Source organism: Microchirus variegatus, assembly GCF_963457635.1.
Source record: "Microchirus variegatus genome assembly, chromosome: 16".
NCBI classification, from domain to species: domain Eukaryota; kingdom Metazoa; phylum Chordata; class Actinopteri; order Pleuronectiformes; family Soleidae; genus Microchirus; species Microchirus variegatus.
Window position 1 is genome coordinate 17362282 of NC_139817.1, and position 23163 is coordinate 17385444.

The 23163-nt window shown below is 42.1% G+C and overlaps 1 protein-coding gene across 3 annotated transcripts in view; it reads right to left on the reverse strand.

Annotated features, from left to right (window-relative positions):
- The window catches only part of lrsam1 (leucine rich repeat and sterile alpha motif containing 1), a 101820-nt gene extending 81903 nt beyond the window's left edge, over window positions 1–19917 (reverse strand). The window contains exons 1-3 of one of the 3 annotated variants that reach the window (XM_083903187.1): window positions 19841–19917; window positions 19634–19765; window positions 9704–9846 (exon numbers count right to left, since the gene is read on the reverse strand). In XM_083903187.1, the coding sequence (XP_083759313.1) occupies window positions 9704–9781 (78 nt within the window). In that variant the 5' untranslated portion in view covers window positions 9782–9846; window positions 19634–19765; window positions 19841–19917. The other 2 variants (XM_083903188.1, XM_083903186.1) reach the window with 2 other exon arrangements.
- Window positions 19918–23163: the final 3246 nt, after the last annotated feature.

Sequence of the window (23163 nt, forward strand, 5' to 3'; positions counted from 1 at the left end):
ACACAGCTACAACACGGTGGAACAGCACCTGTTAAACGCAGGAAAGTCTCTGGCAAAAGCAAACTTGGCTGCGTGCGGCACAGTTTATGAACTCCACGAGACATTCACTTCACACCAGAGAACATTCTCTCTCTTTGAGCAGTTAACTAAAGACATCAGCTCATCTGTTATTCCCGTAATTGCAGCGTTAAAGCGTCTTCTTTCACAAAGATTAAGACCACGGAGTGGAAACGATGAAAAGTGCGCTCTGCTCTTCAGAGTCTGTCACCATGTTTCACTCAGATCACCTGCACTTCATCGTGACTGTACTCCATCCTCGTCATAAAGATCATTATTTTTATGTGGGGATAAAACATGTAGAGAAATGATCCAGTCTGTTTTAGATAGGAAATGAGCGCTTGGAGGAGGGACGAACGGCGCAGGAGAGGGAAAAGAGAACAGCGCAGGGGCGGTGCGCAGAAATAAAAGGGCCGTTTGTCTGCACCAGATGAGGCAGATGAGGGGGCACTACCACTTTTATATTTATGTTGCTTTATCTTACTTTTAAATGAGTAGCAAAGTATTAAAGTAAAAAATTGCTGCATCGAGATGCATCTATAATCGGTTTAGAATCGAATCGTTAACCTCTGAATCGTAATCGAATCGAATCGTGAGGTGCCAAGAGATTCCCACCCCTAGTCTTTATAAGTTTTTATAGTCTTTGTGTTAATATCTTAATATATTGCACATTTATTATCTTTATCTTACTGTCTTTGCTGCTGTAATGATGGAAATTTCCCCACTGCAGGACTAATAAAATACAGCGAGATTAATTTGATAAACTAATTTAACACAGTTAAAGTTATGCTTACCTTTCTTGCATTTTCACACTTTCCTTTTGTAATCTTAAATTGCTCTTAATAAGCATATGGCACACTAAAATGTAAGAGAAACCCACCAGGTTTTGAAACTCTATAATTATTTAATTCTTATATATTTTTGATAAAAGTGTGGCCAATCATTTTATTCGGTCCGAATAAGATGATTTGCCGAGCTATTTTATTTCTCGCGTGCCTCGCCAACCACTGTCACAGCTTGCAAGTCGCGCACCTCTCCGGCAGAGAAGTGTTGCCAACGTGGAGACTTTGTTTTGTTTTTCAAGTTTTTGTGGTGTTTGGAGACCCTTACATAAAAGCACCCTTGCATGAGTCAAAGGGCCTGATTTACTAAGATTCCAAATCGAGAGCGCTAAATTGCGTGCACGAACATAAAGACTGCGCCTGCTACTGGATTAGGTTTTACGGGTGAACTACTACAGGCGCAGAAGTGGTTAAGACCGCCCTGTTTAAACTAGCCTACGCTGTCGGGGGCCGACAGCAAGGGGTATATCCGCGAAGTTGTCCAATCCTCAACTTTCCAATATACCCAAAGTATACGCACTCGCACCTGCCACTAACTGTTTCAATTAATTATTAATAAATTAAACAAAATAACTGTTAAATATTATGATATAATGCTGACTACACTTTATACATGTTCAAAGTATCCATATAAACTCGATATTGAACACAGAATACCTGAACTCATAAATTTCTCTCTAGTTTTTAATAAAACTAGTTAACCTATTATACCTTGTTCAAAATTATGAATATTAAAATGCTAACTACACCTGCCATATCTTCAAAGTGTCCAAATGTCATGAAAAAGCATACACTATGTTTATTCAATTTCATGAAAAAGCATACAATATGTTAAAACTTTCCATTCAATGCATTAATAAAGAAATGGAGGCTTAACTATTTTTTATATGATAATTAATAAATGTATATTATAATTAGGGCTGTCAAAATTAACGCGTTATTGCAGGATGATTAATTTGTGGAATTAACGCGTTAATTTTTTTAACGCATTAACGCACTTTCATCGCGCTACGGGTAGACATGCAGTTTATGAACAGGCAAGGCGGCGGGCCACTGCTTGGGGCCCCGAGCCGATAGAGGGGCTCCCGACACTCGGAGCCTAAATGCATCAGTGACCATCTGCATCCCCGTCTCCCTTAAACAACAAGGGTTGATTTGCAATGACATCTCAATAGGAAACCTCCCTAAAGGGGCCCCATGTCTCCTCACGTTAACCTGTGTGAAGCTGAAGGAAAATGGAGAGGAGTTATCAATCAGGTAGCTAGAAGAGGAAGAAAAAAGAGGATGAAGAAAAAAGAAAGAAAGACACACAGTTGTAAGTGGCGCTGCTGGCGCAGTTAATGATATAATCATAACATTAACAGTCACTGTCTAACTAACGGGGACACAGACGGCAGCTAACATTAACGTCAGAATGCTAGCTGACACTAACGCTAACTAGTAGAAGCAGTGCTTCAAAGTGCTGATGAGGAATTTCCTGCTGTGGGTTTAGTTCCCCCAAGAAAACTATTTAACTTCTATACTTTATATTTTGTTTATAATGTGAGTTATTTACAGTGCAATGTATAGTTTTTTTTTTAAAGTTATTTACCGCATTTTATTTTTTTTATTTATTTATATTGTCTTATAATGTGTGTTTTTTTTTTTTTACAATGTAATGTTTATTTTTTACTAAGTTTGTATAGGATTTTACAAGTTATTTACAGTATTTTATTGTTTATTTTTGATTTATATTTTCACATTCTTTATTTATCTCTCCGTTCCTACAACAATATAAAGAGAACATTAGAATTTTTTGGGCATATTTACGAATGGTAATTAATCGTGATTAATCATGATTAATCCACAGCTACCCTGTGATTAATCTGATGAAAAATGTTAAAGGTCACATAGAGTGGTCCTGTTGCACATATATGTTAGTTATGGAGGTCTACTTACATATATTAAGTTGTTTTTATGGTCAAAATCCTCCTAGTTGATGTAAACGAGCCGATTGACAAGCGCTTCGAAAAGGACAGATTTCAGTCATGCTATTTTTAGCCATAAATCTCGCCCGAGAAGACAGAGTGTGTTGTGATTGGCCAGGTATCTGGAAGTGACGTAATCTATCACGTCAGCTCTCAGAAGCGCAGCTCCCTCTCTGGAGCGGTGGATGCATTGCTACTCATTATCAAAACATTGTTTTAACAGTGTTTAAAAATAGCTTCGTCACGACTCCCCGCCGCAGTCCCTTTATGACTTTAAACCGGAGTCAGACCCAGAGTCAGAAGACACTGTTGCTCGTGAAACACCTCCACAACGGACGTTATTCTTCTTCTGCGGTTCAATGTACGCAACCGGATATGCCCGGACTACCGCCCGGAGCAGGACGATCGGTTGTTCAGGAGAACCGCTGCTTACGTAACGTTAACGGGATTTTCAGTGGTCTCGTTGAGCCCCGAGATTACAATAAAACACAACTTTCTCAGCAATGGCTGAACTGTTTGTTTCGAACCGTCAGGCTTCATAAACAAGGTAATGACGCAGATACACACCAAAAAAAACAGCGATAATAGGAACTTCCGGTCTAGTTCCGCTTTAATCTTTTGACAGCCCTAATTATAATGTAATAAATTTATGAATAAGTGCTAAATAAACCCATGATATCCTCAATGTGTCCAAATGATACATTAATATATTATATTATTTTAATATCAATAATAAAGAAAAAATGCCTTAACAATTTTTTCTGTGTTCACTAATAAGTTAACCAGTTCAATTATTATGTAACTATTACCAATCATAGCCAAAGTAATAATGATTGTACTTGTAGATAGTTGTTACATGAATCATTGTACAAAATTTGAAGGCAATATCTCCATCAGTCTGGAAGATACAGCTGAAAATGTGTTTTTAGCATAATAAATTAATTAATTTGCTCAATTATTATGTAACTATTACCAATCATAGCCAAAGTAATAATGATTGTTCTTGTAGATAGTTGTTACATGAATCATTGTACAAAATTTGAAGGCAATATCTCCATCAGTCTGGAAGATACAGCTGAAAATGTGTTTTTAGCATAATAAATTAATTAATTTGCTAATTAATAATAAAGCTACAAAGATAGGGATTATTCTCAGGTGGTATGTGATGCCCATGCAAAATTTGAAGCAAATACCTGCAATACTTTGGAAGACACAGGCGAAAATATGGTTTTTATATCATTAATTAATTAATTAATTAATTAATGAATTAACTAATTAATAATAATGGTAGACAGCTCAAAATCTATAGGGATCATCTTCATGTGTTATGTGATGCCCATGCAAAATTTGAAGCCAATACCTGCAATACTTTGGAAGATACAGGCGAAAATATGGTTTTTATATCATTAATTAATTAATTAATTAATTAATTAATTAATTAATTAATTAATTAATTAATTAATAATAATGTTAGACAGCTCAAAATCAATAGGGATCATCTCAGGGGTATGTGACCCATAAAAAAAAAAGAAAATTTAATCTCAAACGCTTTTCCAGTTATCTCGTTAACAGCTAAAATCCGCGAGACCGATTCCATAATATCCGTGTGCGTTTCTCGCGGATATAATGAGGATTTTGCGCTAGTTAACGGTTGTCAACATGGAGAAAGAGCAGACTCAACGGAAGCGTAGAATGAAATATGAAACCACTGAACAGAAAGTACAGCTGACGTTCTGCGATGAGCAGATAACTGAGATCGAGGGATACGACATCCTTGTTCCCCGGGTCCATAGGACCTTTTTTTATTAGCATTATTTTAATCCTGCGTCGGTATTTTGGACAGCTCCATCATTACCTGACTCTCCTCCTGACTCACCTGCAGCTCACTGAAAGCTGCCAGGGAGCGCTCTGCTGTTTCTCTCAAGCTTACACATAGGTCTACTTTCAATGGATGAGTGACTTTTTTGTCAATAAGTAAATAAAGCGGATCATCACAGCGCCTTTTTAGTCCCAGTCCGTCCCTGGTTTCATCTGTGTTAATTCAGTCAGGTTGAGTTTCCATTACGCGTGCCAACAGCCTTTGATCTGACGTCAGAGGCGACGGGACAATCAATATAGATTATATATCTACAGCTGATTCAGATAGTTACATTAGTGATGTTGTGATTATTTATTGCATTTAAATGTGCCTGGAACTGTGGAAACCTGCCTGTGAGGTTTTACGCACTGTGCCGCCTGCACTTCGCCGTGCACCGAGAGTAGACCAGGTTAGAGCTGGACCCGTTAAGGTAAAGCGGGGTTCCCCGTTCCTCCGCTCTTAACCGGGGAACATAGGTACGACCCCCTCCTTGAAACACAAACTGCAGACCAAGGTAAGCCCATACCAGTACAAACACATTTCTCCTCTGGATATCTATATTTACTTTATTCATATATACCAAATAAGAAATTAATGTGCGTCATCTGTGAACACGTAGTTGAACATGCTCTGGAAAAGCGTAATTTCCTGATTTACAAAAAGTATTTTTGTTTATAGATTTCTCAGAGGATATGTGCGTAACGGCAGCCATGTGCGTGCATAGCTGTGCCAGTTAAGACCTGTCTTTCAAACATGCTAAATATAGAAGCAAAAATAAGCACCGCAATCAGTTTAAGGTTTGATAAATCACTTTGCGTGTGCTAAAATAACATATTTACATTTTCTCCTCCCATCACACGCAAAATTGCGTGTAAACGCTCCACATTGCATATGCATTAACCACTTCTTGCCCGGCCCTCTTTTTGGAGTCCCTGCAAAAAACCTCTGCAGTTACAAGCTCTATGTGGATTATCTTGGTATCAAAAAGAAGATAACACTTGAGAGATTCCAGATTTTATTAAAGCGATGTCTGGGCGTTCTCACTTTTGGCACAGTTTGGCACCATCTGTGCCATTTGAGATTTCTTAGGTACCAATTATTATTATTATTATTATTATTATTATTATTATTATTATTAAAAACCCATTTAATTTTATTTCCATGTCACTACAGATATAAAAAAAAAAGGTATGATTACTCGCTGTAAATCGATGCTCCCTGTGCGGTGCGTAATAACAACTCTGTGGCTCTGTAGCGTCTTCAGTTACAGTAGTAACAGTAGGGAAGTAACGATGCATCGTGACACGATTTAAAAATCAAATGCGTGACGATTCACACTTTTTGACAGAAAAAATGAATCGCCTATGCGAGAGAAGTAGGATATGTTCTTTTTCTTCTTTCTTTTTTTTTTAGATATACAGTAGGTTACGTTGTCTTAAAAAAGTCACTGATTGGTGACTTAGGTCACTACGTAGGTACGGGGCACAGAACGAGGGAAGACATGGCGACGGTAGGCAACAACTTTGACATAGAGGATGCACCGAGCCGTTTAAAATCACCTGTATGGCGGCATTTAGGATTCCCTATATACACAAATACAACCGGTGAGAAATGGACAGACATAACCAAAACAGCATGTAAATACTGAAAGAGACCGCTAACATAAAGCGGCAACACGAGCAACATCCAGCAGCATATTAGCCGCCACCACAGTGAGAACCAAAGTGACGTTACGCCACCTTGAGAGCTGCCAAACTATAATACGTCATATCTTAATACACACAGCACGTTTAGACTTTAAATGGCCAATTTCTCGCCTCAGATTATCTTAAAACTGCGTTCCGTGACACAGAAAAGTGAGAAACTGCCACTGTTTCTATGTTATTCTGCTTCCATATTCTTTCTCTCTCAGACGCCATTGTAACTGTAGCTAAAAGCACAACAACCTTGCGTAGGGACCCCTACTGATCAGGCGGGAAATTGCAGTGTGTATCCGTCACCACGACGGAAAAGTATGAAGGCTCGAGGGGTCTCCGTGGTCATGCAGTCAGATAACGCATTACGCAGTCGGAGAAGTATAATGTGGCCTTTACTTGTGAGAGTGTTTCTAAAGAAAGGAGATATTTTTCATGTATTTTGTTGGGTTTTTTTCTACAGATAAAAGATCATTTTATTTTCGCACGGCATTTACAGACTCGCACATACGCTCCCACTCTTTTTTGTCATATTTATCCCTGTTGACAGGGTACCAGATAAAATCTACCTGCGCGTCTCCACTTCATTCACTAAAATCTCTTGCTTAGACTGTGTGAAATTCCTTTTCTTTCCTTTGTTCACTGCGTTATTTGATCAAAAAAATGAATCGCAGGGCCTATTTAAATTGATTTGGACAGGGAGGAGTTTGGCACCTCTGCATGTGCGCTCAATTCCACGTTGATTTGGAATGTACAAAAGAAACGTACTTGGATCCATGCATACGCACGCTTTGATACATCTGAATTTCTTATGTAGTTTGTTGGTTTTGGCGTACGCCAAGTTTCAGTAGGAAATCCATGCAAGTCTCCAGTATTGCATTCACCCACATTCAGACAGGGCAGAAAATGCAGAACTTTATTTCCATGGAAGCAATTTAGGGTTAAGTGTTTTGTCCATATTTATGTTTGTACCTGAGGAAAAAAAAAGTAAATTCTCTTGAATTTCATTTAACAAATCTGTTCACATGAATGGTACTTCCATGAAGCCCAATGTTAAGAGGACACACCATTTAATAATAATAAAAAGCTTCACTATACAGTTTTCAGGAATTAAAAAAAGAACCCTTATCATGTAAGGCCTGAGTACTATGTTGATTGTGTGAGGAAGGGACTTATGGCGCTTTTCCACTAGCTCTACCCTACACGGCACCGAGTGACACGGCACGAAGCGGCACGGTTTAGTTGTGTTTCCACTACAGAGAACGTACCTTCTCAACGTGGGCGGGGTTATCACAACACGGCTACAACGCGGCTGCCGAAACTGCTGTGACGTCTTATACACGAGACACAAACGCACATAAACAATGGAGGACGTGGAGTCGTTCTGTTGCTCGGTCTGTGGCATTTGTTCACACACAGAACAGAAAATCGCCAGAAAAGACTACAGGCGGCAAGAATAAATACTGTGGAGGCGTACAGAAAAGTTTGGGAAGTGGTCCTGTGGTCTGTGGCGAAGTTGGTGCCACCGACGACAAAGTAGCTGATGGCTCTGCTGGGGTAGATGAACACTCCTCACATATGGAATGGGATTCTTGAACAAAAGTGTGCACATACACTGTATTTACATGCATAACAATATATGTCTATCTGTCTATAATGTAAATATCCAACCCATACTGTATATTCTGGAAATTGTCTATTATGTACACTACACATTCTACTCTATTTAACTGTTTTATATAGTCTCAGTGTTACTACTTTTATAGTGTACTTCTAGTTAATACATGGTAATTATTTATTCTCCTGATCTTTACTGTCGTGCTGCTGTCATTGTGGGACGAATAAATGACTATCTTTTCTGTTTTAACACGTAAAAACAACACGTCTCACGTAAGTCTAAGGGTGAATTCCAATTCCTTGCTTAACCCTCAACCTTAACCCTCAATCTCATAAATGCGCGCTCCTGCTAGTGCAAGTGCTGTCCCGATTCTCAGAAAAATTGAGTTGAGGGGCAAGTTTAAGGGCTGCATCGCCCTCAATATTGAGATTTTCTGACACCCCACTTGGGAGCAAGGGCTACCCAGAATGCATTGCATGTTTTCACATAAGAAAGATGGCGTCGAAAGCAGCGAAGCGAGTGCGATACAAATTAAGTATTTTCTTTGTTAATAGAGATATACAAATTATGAAAACCATTGTATTATCTTAGTTTAGAGACATATTATGGATTACTGACGTCATTGTAGAGTAACATTTATTTAACGACCTTTTGTCAATAGCCGGCCGGTGCGCACACGCGATCGTTCGCTATAGTTTACCCTTCAATAAGCCGTGGTGTACGGTAACTGTCAGCTGAATATGTCCGTGGTTGAGGTATTTGTATGAGTATCATCTTATAACTAACTGACAACCTAATAACTTGACTGAAATAAAATAATAAATAAATAATCGTGACGTAAATGTGTTCTTCTTCTTTTTTGGAGTTGACAGACTGGACGCAGCTTTCACGTTATTCTGCCCCCCACAGTTTGAAGACGTATCTGCATTTAAGGGGTGTCCCATTTCTAAGTGACAAAATAACCCTCAACACTTGTTTTGAGGGCCAGTTAGGATAAGGGTTGAGCTTGAGGGTTAAGATAGGAACTGGAATTGGCCCTAATTCATGACTTGTACAAATCTACCTAACTTGCCGGCACACATGATGTTACTTTTAAAATGTCTTGTTTAAGTGAGTTTATTCTTAGCAGTAGTTAAACCTTGCTCTCAGGCTGGAAAAAACACTTACCATGGGCGTGTGCGGAGTTGTTGGAGTGTGATGGGGAAGCCGTGAGCGGACATCGACTCCCGGTAAGGTCTGCTCGTTACGGGTGGCTCCGTCCAACTCTCTGTATTTTGTTGTCTCCGACTAAACACAGGACAGTCTGGACCCCGTCGTTGGACCATGGAATGTTCTAATGCAGAGTTGCCATGTCAAAGTATTTGCGCGCTACTATTTTTGGAAAAAGGATTTGATTCCTGCATCTTGTGTCGCGTTCATAACACCCAGTGACGACACTTCTGGCCAATCAGTGGCCGGCAGTTTTGACCAATCAGTGCATAGTACCTGCGCCGCTGACTTGGAACCTCGCCAGGGCAGGTACTAAAAATAGTGCCTGGTTCCAGGTTCTACGCTAGTGGAAACACTCGCTAAACCGTGTCGTGTAGCGCAGTGCCGTTGAGAGTCGGGCCGGTGGAAAAGCGCCATTAATGTTATCTGGTGAACAATCATAACTGCATTCCTCTTACCCGGCACAGCTGATATTCCAGTCTCTTCTGAGAGTCATCACTGGGCTTCTTCTTCCTGAAGAACAGAGGCATCTGCATCTATCAGAGTGACCACAGGCAGACAGATTGGAAAATGACGATGGTGCTGCCTGAAGTGAGAAAATCTGTTGAAAATGTAATTGGATGATTAATTCAGAATAGGGTTGGATGAAAATTTAAACAATATATGGTCAAGTGCAACAACCTTTTTTGATCAAATTCGATCCAGAATAAAGGTTTGTCGACTAAAAATACACAAATCACTCCTTTTCTGATCTTCTTTCTGTCACAACCTGCCTGAGAATATGAGACTGAAAGTTCACTAGAATTGGATTTTATTGACTGACTATTTTATTCATTTTTGTCTTGACAGACCAATGTGTAAGAATAAGTGACATTATATGGTGGCCTTCACATACCAGGAAGGATGTAAACACTTTCACAACGCTACTCCTCAACTCCCACACAGTGTGTTTACATTCATGTTAAAAGTACGATTTTAGTCAGTCTAAGACAGGCATGCCCAAAGTCCGGCCCGCAGCCTCCGTTATAAAATTAATGATATGTGGCCCGCCAGCACTGTTGACCTGATTATTAAATGCATGTGTACAAAAAAAAACTATTTTTTATTTCACCAGAAGATGGCAGTAGCCCTGCGGCCGCACCTTTCCCACTTGGCCTTTTGTGATCATTTCAAACCAGCCCATTTCTGACGTGGGGACTGTACATAAAAAAAAAAAAGGAAAGTTGACAGCAAGGACCGCAGCTTCCAGGCTGTTTCAGGATTTTGCAGCTATGCAGCTTTATCTGCTCTACGTGGTACAGGTCCTTTGGTGTGAAAGCAACAAAACGGTATATGTCATATGCGGAGGCAATAATCGTGACTACCATATAGGTTGCACTCATAGAACTGCCGGTTTATTTTCAACGTGTGCGTATGACATCACAGGGGTGTCACTACGGTGGCCCATACATTCACATATCACTACATTTCCCCTCTTAAGTTCTTGTGAATTACCTAGGACAGAACTGGTATAATTTCCAATAACATAGTGAAACCACAATAACTAGGATTTATAATAACTAGGATTTTGGGGTAGACTGCCCGCCATCCACAGCAACGTAGGGATTATTCTGCCCTCAATAGTCGCTGCTCCTATTACTCTCAACAGTTCGAACAGTCCATGGGTGTTTACTTCGGCAACAGCCATACAGTCTCTTCCCACAGTTCCATATCATAACCCAAGAAAGGATAATTTATAATAACCGTATGTTAGCAGAAAACAGTCGAAACAATCAATCAATAACAATATCAAAACAATCATCAATAACATCATCTTATAACGTCATCTTAGTAACATGTACAAACAATGTGTCCTTTCACACCAAAACCCACCTATTTTTTTTTTTTTCACCAAGTGTAAAACGGCAGGCCTGAACTAAGTGTCTCTATACCTGTACGGGAGTCTAACCTCACGGCCTCTGGAAGTCACCTGTAGCCCACCGTGCGTTGGTGTATGTGGGGATGCAGTCTCCATGGCGCTGTCCGGAGCTGTCTGGTCTGGTGGCTTGTCGCTGAGAGCAGGACTGGCTGCAGGAGACGGCTCACTTGGCAGTGGTGTAGGTCTCTCGGCCCGCAGCTCCTGTTGGTCAGGCAGATCTGAAGCCTCTGGCACAGCCTGTAGGTGTCGGCGATTGCGACGCAGCACTGCACCGCTGTCCATCTTCACCAGGTAAGACCTGGGCTCTTTGCACCGACCAATGACTTTGGCAGAAGTTTTCCACCCCTTCTCCCCATCGATCTTGACTCTGACGTCCTGACCCTGATGGAGTGGTGGAAGTGGACATGCGGAGTGGCGGCGGTCATAGTAGAACTGGTAGGATGACTTCGCCTGTGCATCTCTTTCCTGAACCAGCTGTCTATCAACAGGGGCAGGCTGTAGCTTCTCTTCCCACATGGGAAGTGTAGTTCTGATACGTCTCCCAGTCATGAGCTGAGCTGGGCTCACACCAGTCGCTGCACTGGGGGTGGCTCTGTAACATAACAGAGCAAGAGGTGGATCGGGCTGTTTCAGGATGTGCTCGGCCGTCTGAACAGCCCGTTCTGCAGCACCGTTCGCCTGAGGATAGTGGGGGCTAGTTGTGGTGTGGACAAAGCCATACTTCTCACTGAAGTCTTTGAACTCCCCAGATGTGAACTGTGTGCCGTTGTCACTCACCAGTTCAAGTGGTATTCCCCATCTCACGAACATGCCTTTGAGCCTATTAATAACTTGAACACTTGATGTGGAGGAAAGATGAGCTATTTCGAGGTCTCTTGAGTAATAGTCCGTGACTACTAGGTAATTCTGTTTTTCCAGTTCACATAGGTCCGCTGCAACGCGCTGCCATGGGCCCTCTGGTAGGGCTGTGGTGAGTAGTGGCTCACGCCGCTGAGTGGGTCTGTTTTCAATGCAGAATCGGCATGTCGAGACTTTCTGTGTTATCTCACCACTGATACGTGGCCACCAAACTGACATTCTTGCTCGCGCACGGCACCTGGTTAGGCCCTGGTGTCCTTCATGAATCCGCTCCAGCATGGCAGATCTTAGCACCGCTGGAATGACGATCCTATCCTGATAAAGCACTAGCCCATCTATTTCGGAGAGGTGAGCCCTAGCAGAAAAATAAGGCTGTAGAGACGGAAGCACCCGTGACTTGGGTGGCCACCCATTCCTGATAAAGGCTATGATCTGTGGCAGCTCGCTGTCATGTCGAGTAGCCATGCGGATCTCTCTGAGTCTTTGCGATGAGACTGGGGCATTGTCAACAACTAATTCCACATAGGCCTGTACCTCGTGCTCCAGCTCCCCATCATTCACCTCAGACAAAGGCTGTCTGGACAGCGTGTCGGCAATGACAAGCTGCTTCCCCGGAATGTGCTCGGCCACCACGTTGAAACGAAGAAGACGCATGAGAAGCCTCTGACACCTGGGAGGAGCCTTGTCTAAGTCGTAAGTATTAATAAGTGGCACAAGAGGTTTGTGGTCTGTGTGCACGTGAAAGCTGTCCATGCCTTGTACGTAGCGGGCAAACCTCTCGCAGGCCCACACACACGCCAGGCACTCCTTTTCAATCTGTGAGTACCTTTTCTCGGCCTCTGACAGAGTACGAGAACAGAATGCCACTGGCTTCAATTCACCCTCATGTTCTTGCATTAGCGCAGCCCCTAGGCCATAGCTGCTCGCGTCTGCACTTACAACAGTCTTTCTGTTGGCTTCGTAGTATGCCAGAGCAGGGGCTGACACCAGCATGGTTTTGACACACTCAAACGCTCTTTCTTGTGCTTCGCTCCAGACCCAGTCGTTTTCCCTCTTCAGGAGATCAGTGATCGGATGCAACTTCGTGGAGAGATCTGGCAGGAATCTCCCAACGTAGTTGATGAGCCCCAGGACCTGACGTAGTTCCTCAACACTTGTTGGTCTGGCCATTTGGGCGATTGCCTTCACCTTGCTCGGGTCAGGCTTCAGGCCATCTGCACCGATGAGGTGGCCAAAATACTGAATCTCTGACTTGCCAATGTGACATTTGGCCTTGTTCAGTTTCAGTCCACTGTCTTTAATAGTTTTTAAAACTGCATTCAGGCAATGATCATGCTCTTCGGTCGTGGCTCCATACACCAGGATATCGTCCATCACAACGACAACCCCTTTGTGGTCCTTTAGCAGTGTGGACATCTGTCTTTGAAAAATTTCCGGGGCTGACGTTATTCCAAATGGGAGCCTACGGAAACAGAACCTTCCAATGGGAGTAATAAACGTTGTCAGCTTGCGACTATTCTCCTCCAACGGGATTTGCCAGAATCCACATGACGCGTCAAGTGTGGAGAATATTTTCGCTCCGGCCAGCTTTGGAGCTATATCTTCGAGAGTGGGCAAAATGTACCTCTCGCGGCGTACGTTTTTGTTCAGACGTTTTAAATCTACGCACACTCTTACTTGATCTTTGTTTTTCTTCTCGACAGGAACCATCGGGGCACACCAATCCGTGGGGTCTGTGACCTCCTCGATAATGCCCAGAGAGACAGCATGCGCCTTAATTCAGCTTCAACTTTTGGAAGTAGCGGAAACGGGATGCGACGCGGCGTCGTCAGGGAGTAGGGCTCCGCATCAGGCTTCAACTCGATTTTCACTGGCTCACACTTGAACAGTCCGATGTCCCCAAATACATCACTTAGGAGATCAGCTGCAATGGCATTGACTCTCATCACCAGGCCCATTCGCTTAGCAACACTGCGTCCCAGCAGATTATGAGAGTACGCCCCCTTTATGACAGTCACCCAGTACTTATAACGCTGTCCCTTGTATAGACTTGTAGCAAGGAACCTGCCTACACATTGTACTTCACCTCCTGGGCTAGTAATGCAAGGTTTTGGCCCAGTCATGACCAATCGCGGGCGCTGTGCTAGTCTATTGAAAGCAGTCTGTGACATTACTGTGATATCGGCACCAGTGTCTATTTTAAAGTTCACTGTACTGCCATTCACATCCAACTCCACGAGCCACTCATTTTCAGAGTCAGGCTGCTCAATCACATCTGGTGTCATCTTCATCACAGCACCAACAAAAAAGGCATCTTCACTGTACTCTGAGTCCATACTGTCAGATGTGACATTCACTTCTTTTAGTGTTTTACTTTGGCAAACAGCTTGGAAATGTCCTAATTTGTTACATTTGTTGCATCTCTTATTTTTAGCTGGGCAAGGGCGTGTGTTCCCATGCCGTCTATTGCAACGCGAACAAGCAAACTCACAGCTGTCGTCTCTTCTCTGCCACTGCGATCTATCTCTCCCGCCATCCCTTCCATTGGATTGCCAATCTTCTCTGTCTCATAGCATCCACTGCGCAGTCGGCACACAAAGTCACATCTTGCTGTTTTATTTGTTCACTCTGACGAGTTATTTGAATAGCTTTCTCAAGTGACAGTTCTGACTCTAACTGCAACTTCTCTGAAACTTCTGTGTCAGAGATGCCAATCACGAGCCTATCCCTGATTTGCTCGTCTTTGTTCCTCCCAAACTCACAGTACTGTGCCAACTCATACAAGCTTCTGATAAAAGCTTCTACAGGCTCATCGGGCTTTTGAACACGCTTATGAAAGCACGCCCGCTCGTGTATCACATTCCTCTTCGGCACAAAATGCTCGTGAAACTTTTCAATCACTACGTCGTAGTTCATTTCAGGCCTTACTTCATTGTCGTCTTCGAAGGTGTCAAATACAAACGAGTCGTAGATAGCCTCTGCATCCTTTCCCATCGCATAGAGAAGCGTATTCACCTGCACTTCGCTACTGTCACGTTCCAGTTTCGTTGCCACTCGATAGCGATCAAAACGACAGCGCCACATCGGCCATTCCCCAGGACGGGTGAAATCGAACTTCTCAGGAGGTCCTAACTTTGCCATTCTCACTTATCGGTTGGTAAATCAGTCACTTCTGACACCATGTCATATGCGGAGGCAATAAGCGTGACTACCATATAGGTTGCACTCATAGAACTGCCGGTTTATTTTCAACGTGTGCGTATCACATCACAGGGGTGTCACTACGGTGGCCCATACATTCACATATCACTACAGTATAGTTTAATGAATTATGGATATGAGATGTGATACGGGATTAGGGATGTCACGGTTAACGGTGTAACCGTAAACCGCGATAAAAAATTTTGACGATAATAATTACCGTCTTCATTTCAAAACAAATGATTATCTCAGTGAATAACCGCGCCCGCGGTGTAGGCACTGTGAGCCTTTCCAGCGTCTCCGTCTGCTGAAGTTGCCGCGCAGGCGCACTCTGTAGCCTACAACCTGATGTTCAAACTTTATCGAAGCTGGAATCATGGCCGAAGGAGGAGACGACAGCCCTCAGGACATATACGTATATGAAAACTCACCCATAACATTATAGCGCGGTGCTGGCGTCACGTCATCATCTCAGACAACTACCGTGTGTGTCCTGCTCTCTTTCAGCCGCTGAATAATCCATCTGTTTGTTGTTTTTGTGACGATGAAGTCTGCTAACACGTTAGCATAAAGATCGCTAGCTTAAAATGCTAACAGTCCACACACCAGCAGTCTCTGTGCTTTCGCTGTCATTGTGAAGATGTTCAGCCACAGACAATTAGTGTCGTGTTCTCCTTGCCTTCCTTTGTCAAACAAGCTTTTGTTGATGACTGCTTTGATGACAATCACGCTTTAATTTCTCACACACACACACACACACACACAAACACGAAAGTTCTATGCACTATCTCTCCCCTCCTCGCTCTCTCTGCATGCATATTAATTAGCCATGTGTATTCTCCGTGATCGTCAGCTGATTGGCTGAAAAAGCAACAAAAGCTCTGGAATGTGAGCTCACCACACCCAAACTAGGAGTGATTCACAGCGATAAAACAACCTTAATTCAAACACAAAGTTTATGATTTTAAGACCCACAATACTGTGTCAATAATGTTAACATGATAGTACAGCTGCAGCGCCCACTGCCAGCATATTAAAAATGCATAGCTTTTAGGCCTATCAATGCTTTCTGAACATATTCACACTCTTTTTAAAAAATACCACGATAATACCGAAAACCGCGATAATTTTGGTCACAATAACCGTGAGGTTAAATTTTCATACCGTGACACCCCTATACGGGATTACCCCAAATTTCCACCGGAATGTCAGCACTAGGGCTGAACGATATATCGTTATCGTATCGATATCCAGATATTAACATTCAAGATATTAATATCGAAAAAAGCGACGATATAAACGATATAAATGTTGCCCCGCGCTCGCCCTGCATGTTCAGCTCCGGCAGTCGAAATAAACATGTTTTTTACGATTGACATTGAATGCACCACTACGGCCAGCCAATCACAAACCTTATTTCATGCTTGCTGTGGATCGACAGCTGAAGCAAACCAATGACAAACATACGAGGGCGGGAGGGAGACGGAGACTGAGACGCACACTCACACACACGACATACAGTGGGAAAATCAAAAAAAAGAGAGAAAAGTGACATGAATGCGGAAGATAATGAGGCCGGTTGCGATTTTGTGCCAAAACATAAATCATCGATCATTTCGCCTCAAGCCGGACAACCGAACCTTACATCAGTTTAACGATCCGTTTTATTACAACAAACTCCGAACTCAAGACCCGCTGTCTGCAGACGTCCTTCTTCCCCGGGCAGCATACAGGTGATAATATAGCGGATAGGAGATGAGAGGTGCGTTAGCTGCTAATGGTTAGCAGACTGGGACTTGAAGGAGGACCACCAGGTTTGCGTGATGACTGATAATGCATCAAACATTAAAGCGGAGCTGCAGTAAAAAATGTGATGATGATGAAAAATTATTTTTTATTTATTCTTTGGTAACTTTATGTTAATGTTGATGACTGGCAGTGAGTTCTCATCAATAAAACTGCACTTTCCATGTGGAAAGTTTCCACAGTCTTTTGTATAATGTTTTTATTTTTCTGAAAAATGCTTGGTTTTCACCGAACCTGTAGTCATATCGTATCGTATTGATATCGAGATATCTGGCATGAATATCGAGATATGAAATTTTGTCCATATCGTTCAGCCCTAGTCAGCACCACGTTTTTGCGCTGTCCTCTGCCCAGCGCCAATCCCAACAGGGCACGTCACGGCAGCGCTGCCTTGTGAACCAGCCGTATTCAGCGAGCCAGTGATCAGCTCCGGTGGTGGCACTCATGTTCGGTGCCGATGGTCTTTGCGGTCAATTTGGTTCGTTCATGCATATGTGAAAGCAAATCTTACCCACGTCTGTTTGCTACATTGTAACATTTTCTGACCGGTGCGGACCAAAGCAATCAAACTATAGGTGTGAAAGCACCCTAATTGACTCTCACCTGTGTGACGTCTACGCATTAAAACCACTGTTTTTGAGCCAGAACTGGACTACATACTGCGGATCAAGATCTCAGTATCAAACTTCACATTAGTGCAGACATGATTTGTTTAGTCCTCTGAGGTGAATACATTCTAAAATCTTAAGTGATTTTTTTTGTGATATTCAAAACCACCGTTTTGAATGTAGAAATTTACAGTGAGCATTTAAAGGTGAAGTAAGTAGTTTATAGTGCCATCTAGAGGAGAAGCTGAAATATACAAAATCTGCTCACCCCCTCCCTTCCCTGAGCGCTACGGTATCCGCAGCTGGTCAAATGTAGTCCTCGTCGTCTTTCTCCGTGTCAGCACATGAGGTTCGTGAGGCGAGGGAGAGGGCGAGCTACCGCGGCCGTAGCAGACGAAGCGGAGAGAGTGGAGGCGGGACTTCCGCTACAAGTAAAGAGACGCTTGATTTGTACTCTCGCGTTTGTCCTTACAGGCTCTGGTAGAAACATGGCTTCTTCTAACAGTGGCTATGCAACCGCGGCCCGCGACCATGTTATTTTACATGACTTTTTGAAAATGAAACAAAAACTATTATACAGCGACTAGACAATGCAGGAGCACATAATATGTATAAAAAAGTGGATTTTGGGTTATATAAACCCATAAATACTACACAGTGTCCCTTTAATAGTGAATAATATGTTTCAAATGAACTGAGATATGTTTAATATTTGCTAAAGTGTTTCATTCCAGACAGACTTTTTCTTAATTTTATGTGGTGTGATTTTGGTAAAAACTTGAAAAAAAATGAAGGATGTCATTTGCAATAAAAATTTCATAAAATAGATAATTTGTATCTAATGTTATTGGTTCAATGTCAGGCTGAATGGTCGGCCCCCACACGTTTTCACCTTACCAAATCTGGCCATCTTTGCAAAAAGTTTGGACACCCCTGGTCTAAGACAATAATTCAGTTTTCTTAATGTCATGTAAACGTTAGTCCAACTAAAATTGTGCTTGTCTTAGTCAGACTAACATACCTGGATACCCTGGTCTTTGACCCTGAAGTAGAAGGCGTATAAACTGCAGTACTGTTGGTGGAAATCACACAGTGGCAGCGTCATTCTTCAGACAACATGACAACCACAAGAGCTGTGCTCCATCTAATTTGTATCACGATTAACATGTACAGGAGATACAAATAATACAGAACCACGGCACCATCCATCTCATACATGGCCATCAAGGTGGAGTCACAAATATAGACAATAAATATTTTTTCTCCTCCACACGTGAACTACACTGGGCTAATTGCCTGATCGTCTTGGTCGGACTACGGCCTAAGCTCGATTAAAATGTGCATGTAAACATACTGACACTCTCACTGCCCTTTCCTCCGTCTTTCCTTTTTGTGTATGTATCAGATCCATGTGAACAGAGCAGTCCTTCGTGTGTTGAGTAAACTTTCTCTTCACAGACTGAAACGCATGGTTGTTTCGGCTGTTGTAGAAACATAGCGGTGCAAGACAGCGACCACTATAAAGCAAGGTCTTTACCTAATTCTACGGCTACAAACACAAACGTTAAACTTCAAAGACATATATTTCTAATGTAGCCTCTCTAGTCTGTAGCCTGTTATAATTATAGATTTGCTGAAATAGCCAACACGTCATTGTATCATGACACATGATGAAGTGATGGACAGTGAGTGAGTGAAGTGTACACAGTTATACCGTGGGTGTGGCGGGATGATTGCCGTACATTACGTCGGAGCGAGCGATTCCCATTTAATAAACACACCACATTAACTCACTATAACAACTACTCTATAAGGAAGTCTATGTTCCAGAGACACCGGTAGCTTAAAGCTACGCCTTTAGCTCGGTGTCTTTATCATGATACCGTCAGGTTGTTTCCAACAATTGCCAGCTTATATCAAACATGAGCTAAGAGCAGTATTAAGTGGACACAGAGACACAGCGCATACACAGTGAAATGAGGTGAAATCATACTCACAGGCCCGGTGTTAGTGTCGTTTTCCTCGTTCTCCAGCTTCAAGCGCGAATGCTCAAGGCTAACAGCTAATGTTAGCTGGTGTCAGTCGGAGTAGAAATCCTCAGTTTCCTCTGGCCTGCGTCACTTTTACACCTCAGATGAGAATGAAAATATAAATTGACAGATTGAGATGAGCAATGAACAGCAACCCGTCAGAAAAGTCCGCACCATGTATGGATTACGAGAACTGGATATAACTCCTCCCCCTCAGCCTGCCTTGCTTCTTCTTCTTGTGTAATTCCGGCAGTTTAGAGAGAAGGGTCTAACTCCGGGCCGGAGTCCCCACACCAGCCCTCCCCTTACCATTACGGGCACTCCCCTTACACGCGGGCACGCCTCCTCAACACTGATTGGGTGAGAGATCACGTCTGACGTGATGACGTTGTCGTATTTGAAGAAGCGAGAAGTTAGAAAGAGAGGAAAGCTTCACAACTACAGGGACTAGCGTGTAGTCCTCGAAATGACGGAAGAAAAGGTAAGAATGGATAAATAATACACAGTTTGATATTAAACACTGTATTTATTGTCGTTATTTATACATTATAGATTAAGTCAATTAACTTTAGTTTAATAACCAGTCGTGACTCGTGTCTACATTCTGTAACCGTAGCGACTGTATCAGTAAGCAAGAGAAGCGATTTTTTTTTCTAGTTTGTTTTAATGATTTCTTAAATGCCTTTACTCATACAGGTTATAACATTGACAAAGTGAGTCACATTTTCCACTAAGAAACGTTTACAATAAACTACATGCTCTTTATTTAGTTTTATCTAGTCATTTTTTTAAATCTTTAAATGACTGAAGTTGCACACAGCTTTGCTAATTTGAAAACGTGACCTCAGTTCTACAATTGTAAAGATAAAACATTTGATAATGAATAATATAGTTCACGTTTAGAGATAAAAAGTTCTGTTGAATCACAGTCAACAGTTATATTTATTTCATTTCAGTTAGCCTACATATATTTTAGGACAGGTAAAGTCTTATAGGCAAATGTAATCCAGTTAATTTCTACTGGATTGTCGATGAAACATGTTCCCTATTAAAAATACAAAAGAAATGTTATTAAATATTAAAATTCTCTTACAGAGCAACATGACCTTTCCTGTTGGAGCAGGCCCTGAGCTGAGGCAATGTGACTCGACGATTTGCCATTTGAAGATTTGCAACATTTGCATATGACACATGCTGGCACAATTCTGATTGTGATGATGATCGTCTACAGGTGCCATCGGATGCAGATAACCATATATACAGCAAGATGCCGTACATCTTTACTGCAAAAGACTTGGTTAGTCTGAGCATTTCTTTCATACATCAGTAAACACACAGATGTGTTCTGTCTCATTCAAACTTATCTGTGTATCCATTTAGGGCAGTGATGTTACTGTGGTCAGCTCCGATGATGCATCCACAAAGAGTCTTGTGGTACGTAAGGAAGTGCAAATAATCAGGGAAAGAAATTGTCTTATTCAAAGTACTTGAATATATACAGTGTTGCATATTTATGCATTGTATAATTTCATTTTAGGAAAGGGCCCTACAGGCAAAAAAGAAACGGCGTGAGTCCAGTTGCCTGTTAGTTCAAGTGATAACTGAGGATCAAGGCATGCTGCAACACCTTCAAGTGAGTTTGTCAAAAAGCATTTTGTGTGGGATTTATTTATTTATTGTATTTATATATGAATACCCAAACTAAAAACCTATAATATATTTATAGAAAATCATCAGCGGCAGCACAGCGTCTCCCTGGGCCAAGAAGGAGGACAGGGTCGTCATTCTTTTTGAAGAAGACGACCAAGTGGACAAGGTGATGAGCTTCTTGTCTGGAGTACTTGAAAGTACACAGACAGACAAGAAGTACGCTGATCCAGTGGCTTTCGTCATGGATGTACTTTTGCCAGAGGTGAGATATCAGACACTGATTCAAAGACTACATATTTTATATAACTGCATATGTCTCCTTTTAACACATGGTCACTGTCCAACACAGTCTTAATCTTCATGACATAGGCAACAATATTCGCCCTGGCAGTTGTACACTACATTTCCCTGGACAAAGCCACTGAGATGTACAAATGTGGAAATAAGTTTGACTCAAGGTAAGTCAGATAGTTTATAAAAATGCTAAACTAACTTTCACAGCAGTGTATATTCCCAAATGTATGTGAGTGTCATTAATAACTTCATCATTTTGTTGTATCATTTTGTTGTATCATTTTGTCTTATCAGTGAGATAACGCTGCTCAGCGAACAGCTTCAGAGCCACCTGTCGGATGAAGCAAGGCTCAAACTCCAAAGCCTCTTGGCCAGATTACAGAGCGCTTTAGAGAGTGAGGACTTTCTTCAGCGACTGTGATTCGAGTCAAACTGTTTTCCATCCATCTGTCCATTACCTACCACTTTGTCCTCCACTGAAGGGTCACTGGGGTTGCTGTGTCTATCTCAGTTGACATAGGGTGATAGGCGGGGTCACACCCTGAACAGTTCACCAGTCCATCACAGGGACACATATAGAGACAAACAACCGTTCACTCACACTCACACACCTACGGCCAAATCACCTAATCCCTAAATCTGCATGTTTTTGGACTGTGGGAGGAAGCCGGAGAACCTGGAGAAAACCCACGCACACACGGGAAGAACATGCAAACTCCATGCAGAAAGGCCCTTGTTCCAGCAGGGGCTCTTTGTCAAAGTAGGTCTAACTCCGGGCCGGAGTTAGAGCTACTTGCTACAATGAGCAATGGCGTCGAGAGAGAGAAAGAGAGAGAAAGTCTGTGGTTGTTGAAACAGTGGCCGTTTCTCACTTTTCTGTGTGACGGAACGCAGTTTTAAGATAATTTGAGGCGAGAAATTGGCCATTTAGAGTCTAAACATGTGTTGTGTACAGAGCCGGCACAGAGCAGCGCTATCTCAGCCTGTCCTGAGGACCAATCGCAGCTCTTGCCGTCTCCGTTGTAATATTTTGTGCAGTCGGAGACGACGCAGAGCACTTTACGCAGAAGTATAAATTGGGCTCGTTCCTGAAACGATTGAAAGATGAAGTCACTTTGTTGACAATGGTAAACTGAAGGATTGTTAGGGATTGTTATTACGGGCCATTTGTCATGGGCCTGCAAATTCTACTGTGTTTGAGTAGAAACAGTAACATGAGTTAACAGAGATTTCTTGTCCTTCATTCAGGTTTCAGGGTTCCATGGGTAAATTAACCATCCAAAATAGTAACTAAAGTAACATAATTGTTGAAGGTTTTAGTGATGTTTGTCATTTTGGAATTTAAACTGTGACCATGTTTATTGACAAGTATATAGATGAAGTTTCTTTAATTTGATTAGATTTGCTTAGTTTAGATGGGGAAAACTATTTGTGTTATAACATTGTTATAATCAGTTTAGTTTGCCAAAGAGGGTTGACATAGGGATATTGAGGAGGGTGAGAGGAGGATGTTGTGCCATCAATCATGGACAACCCCTCTCACCCCCTACATG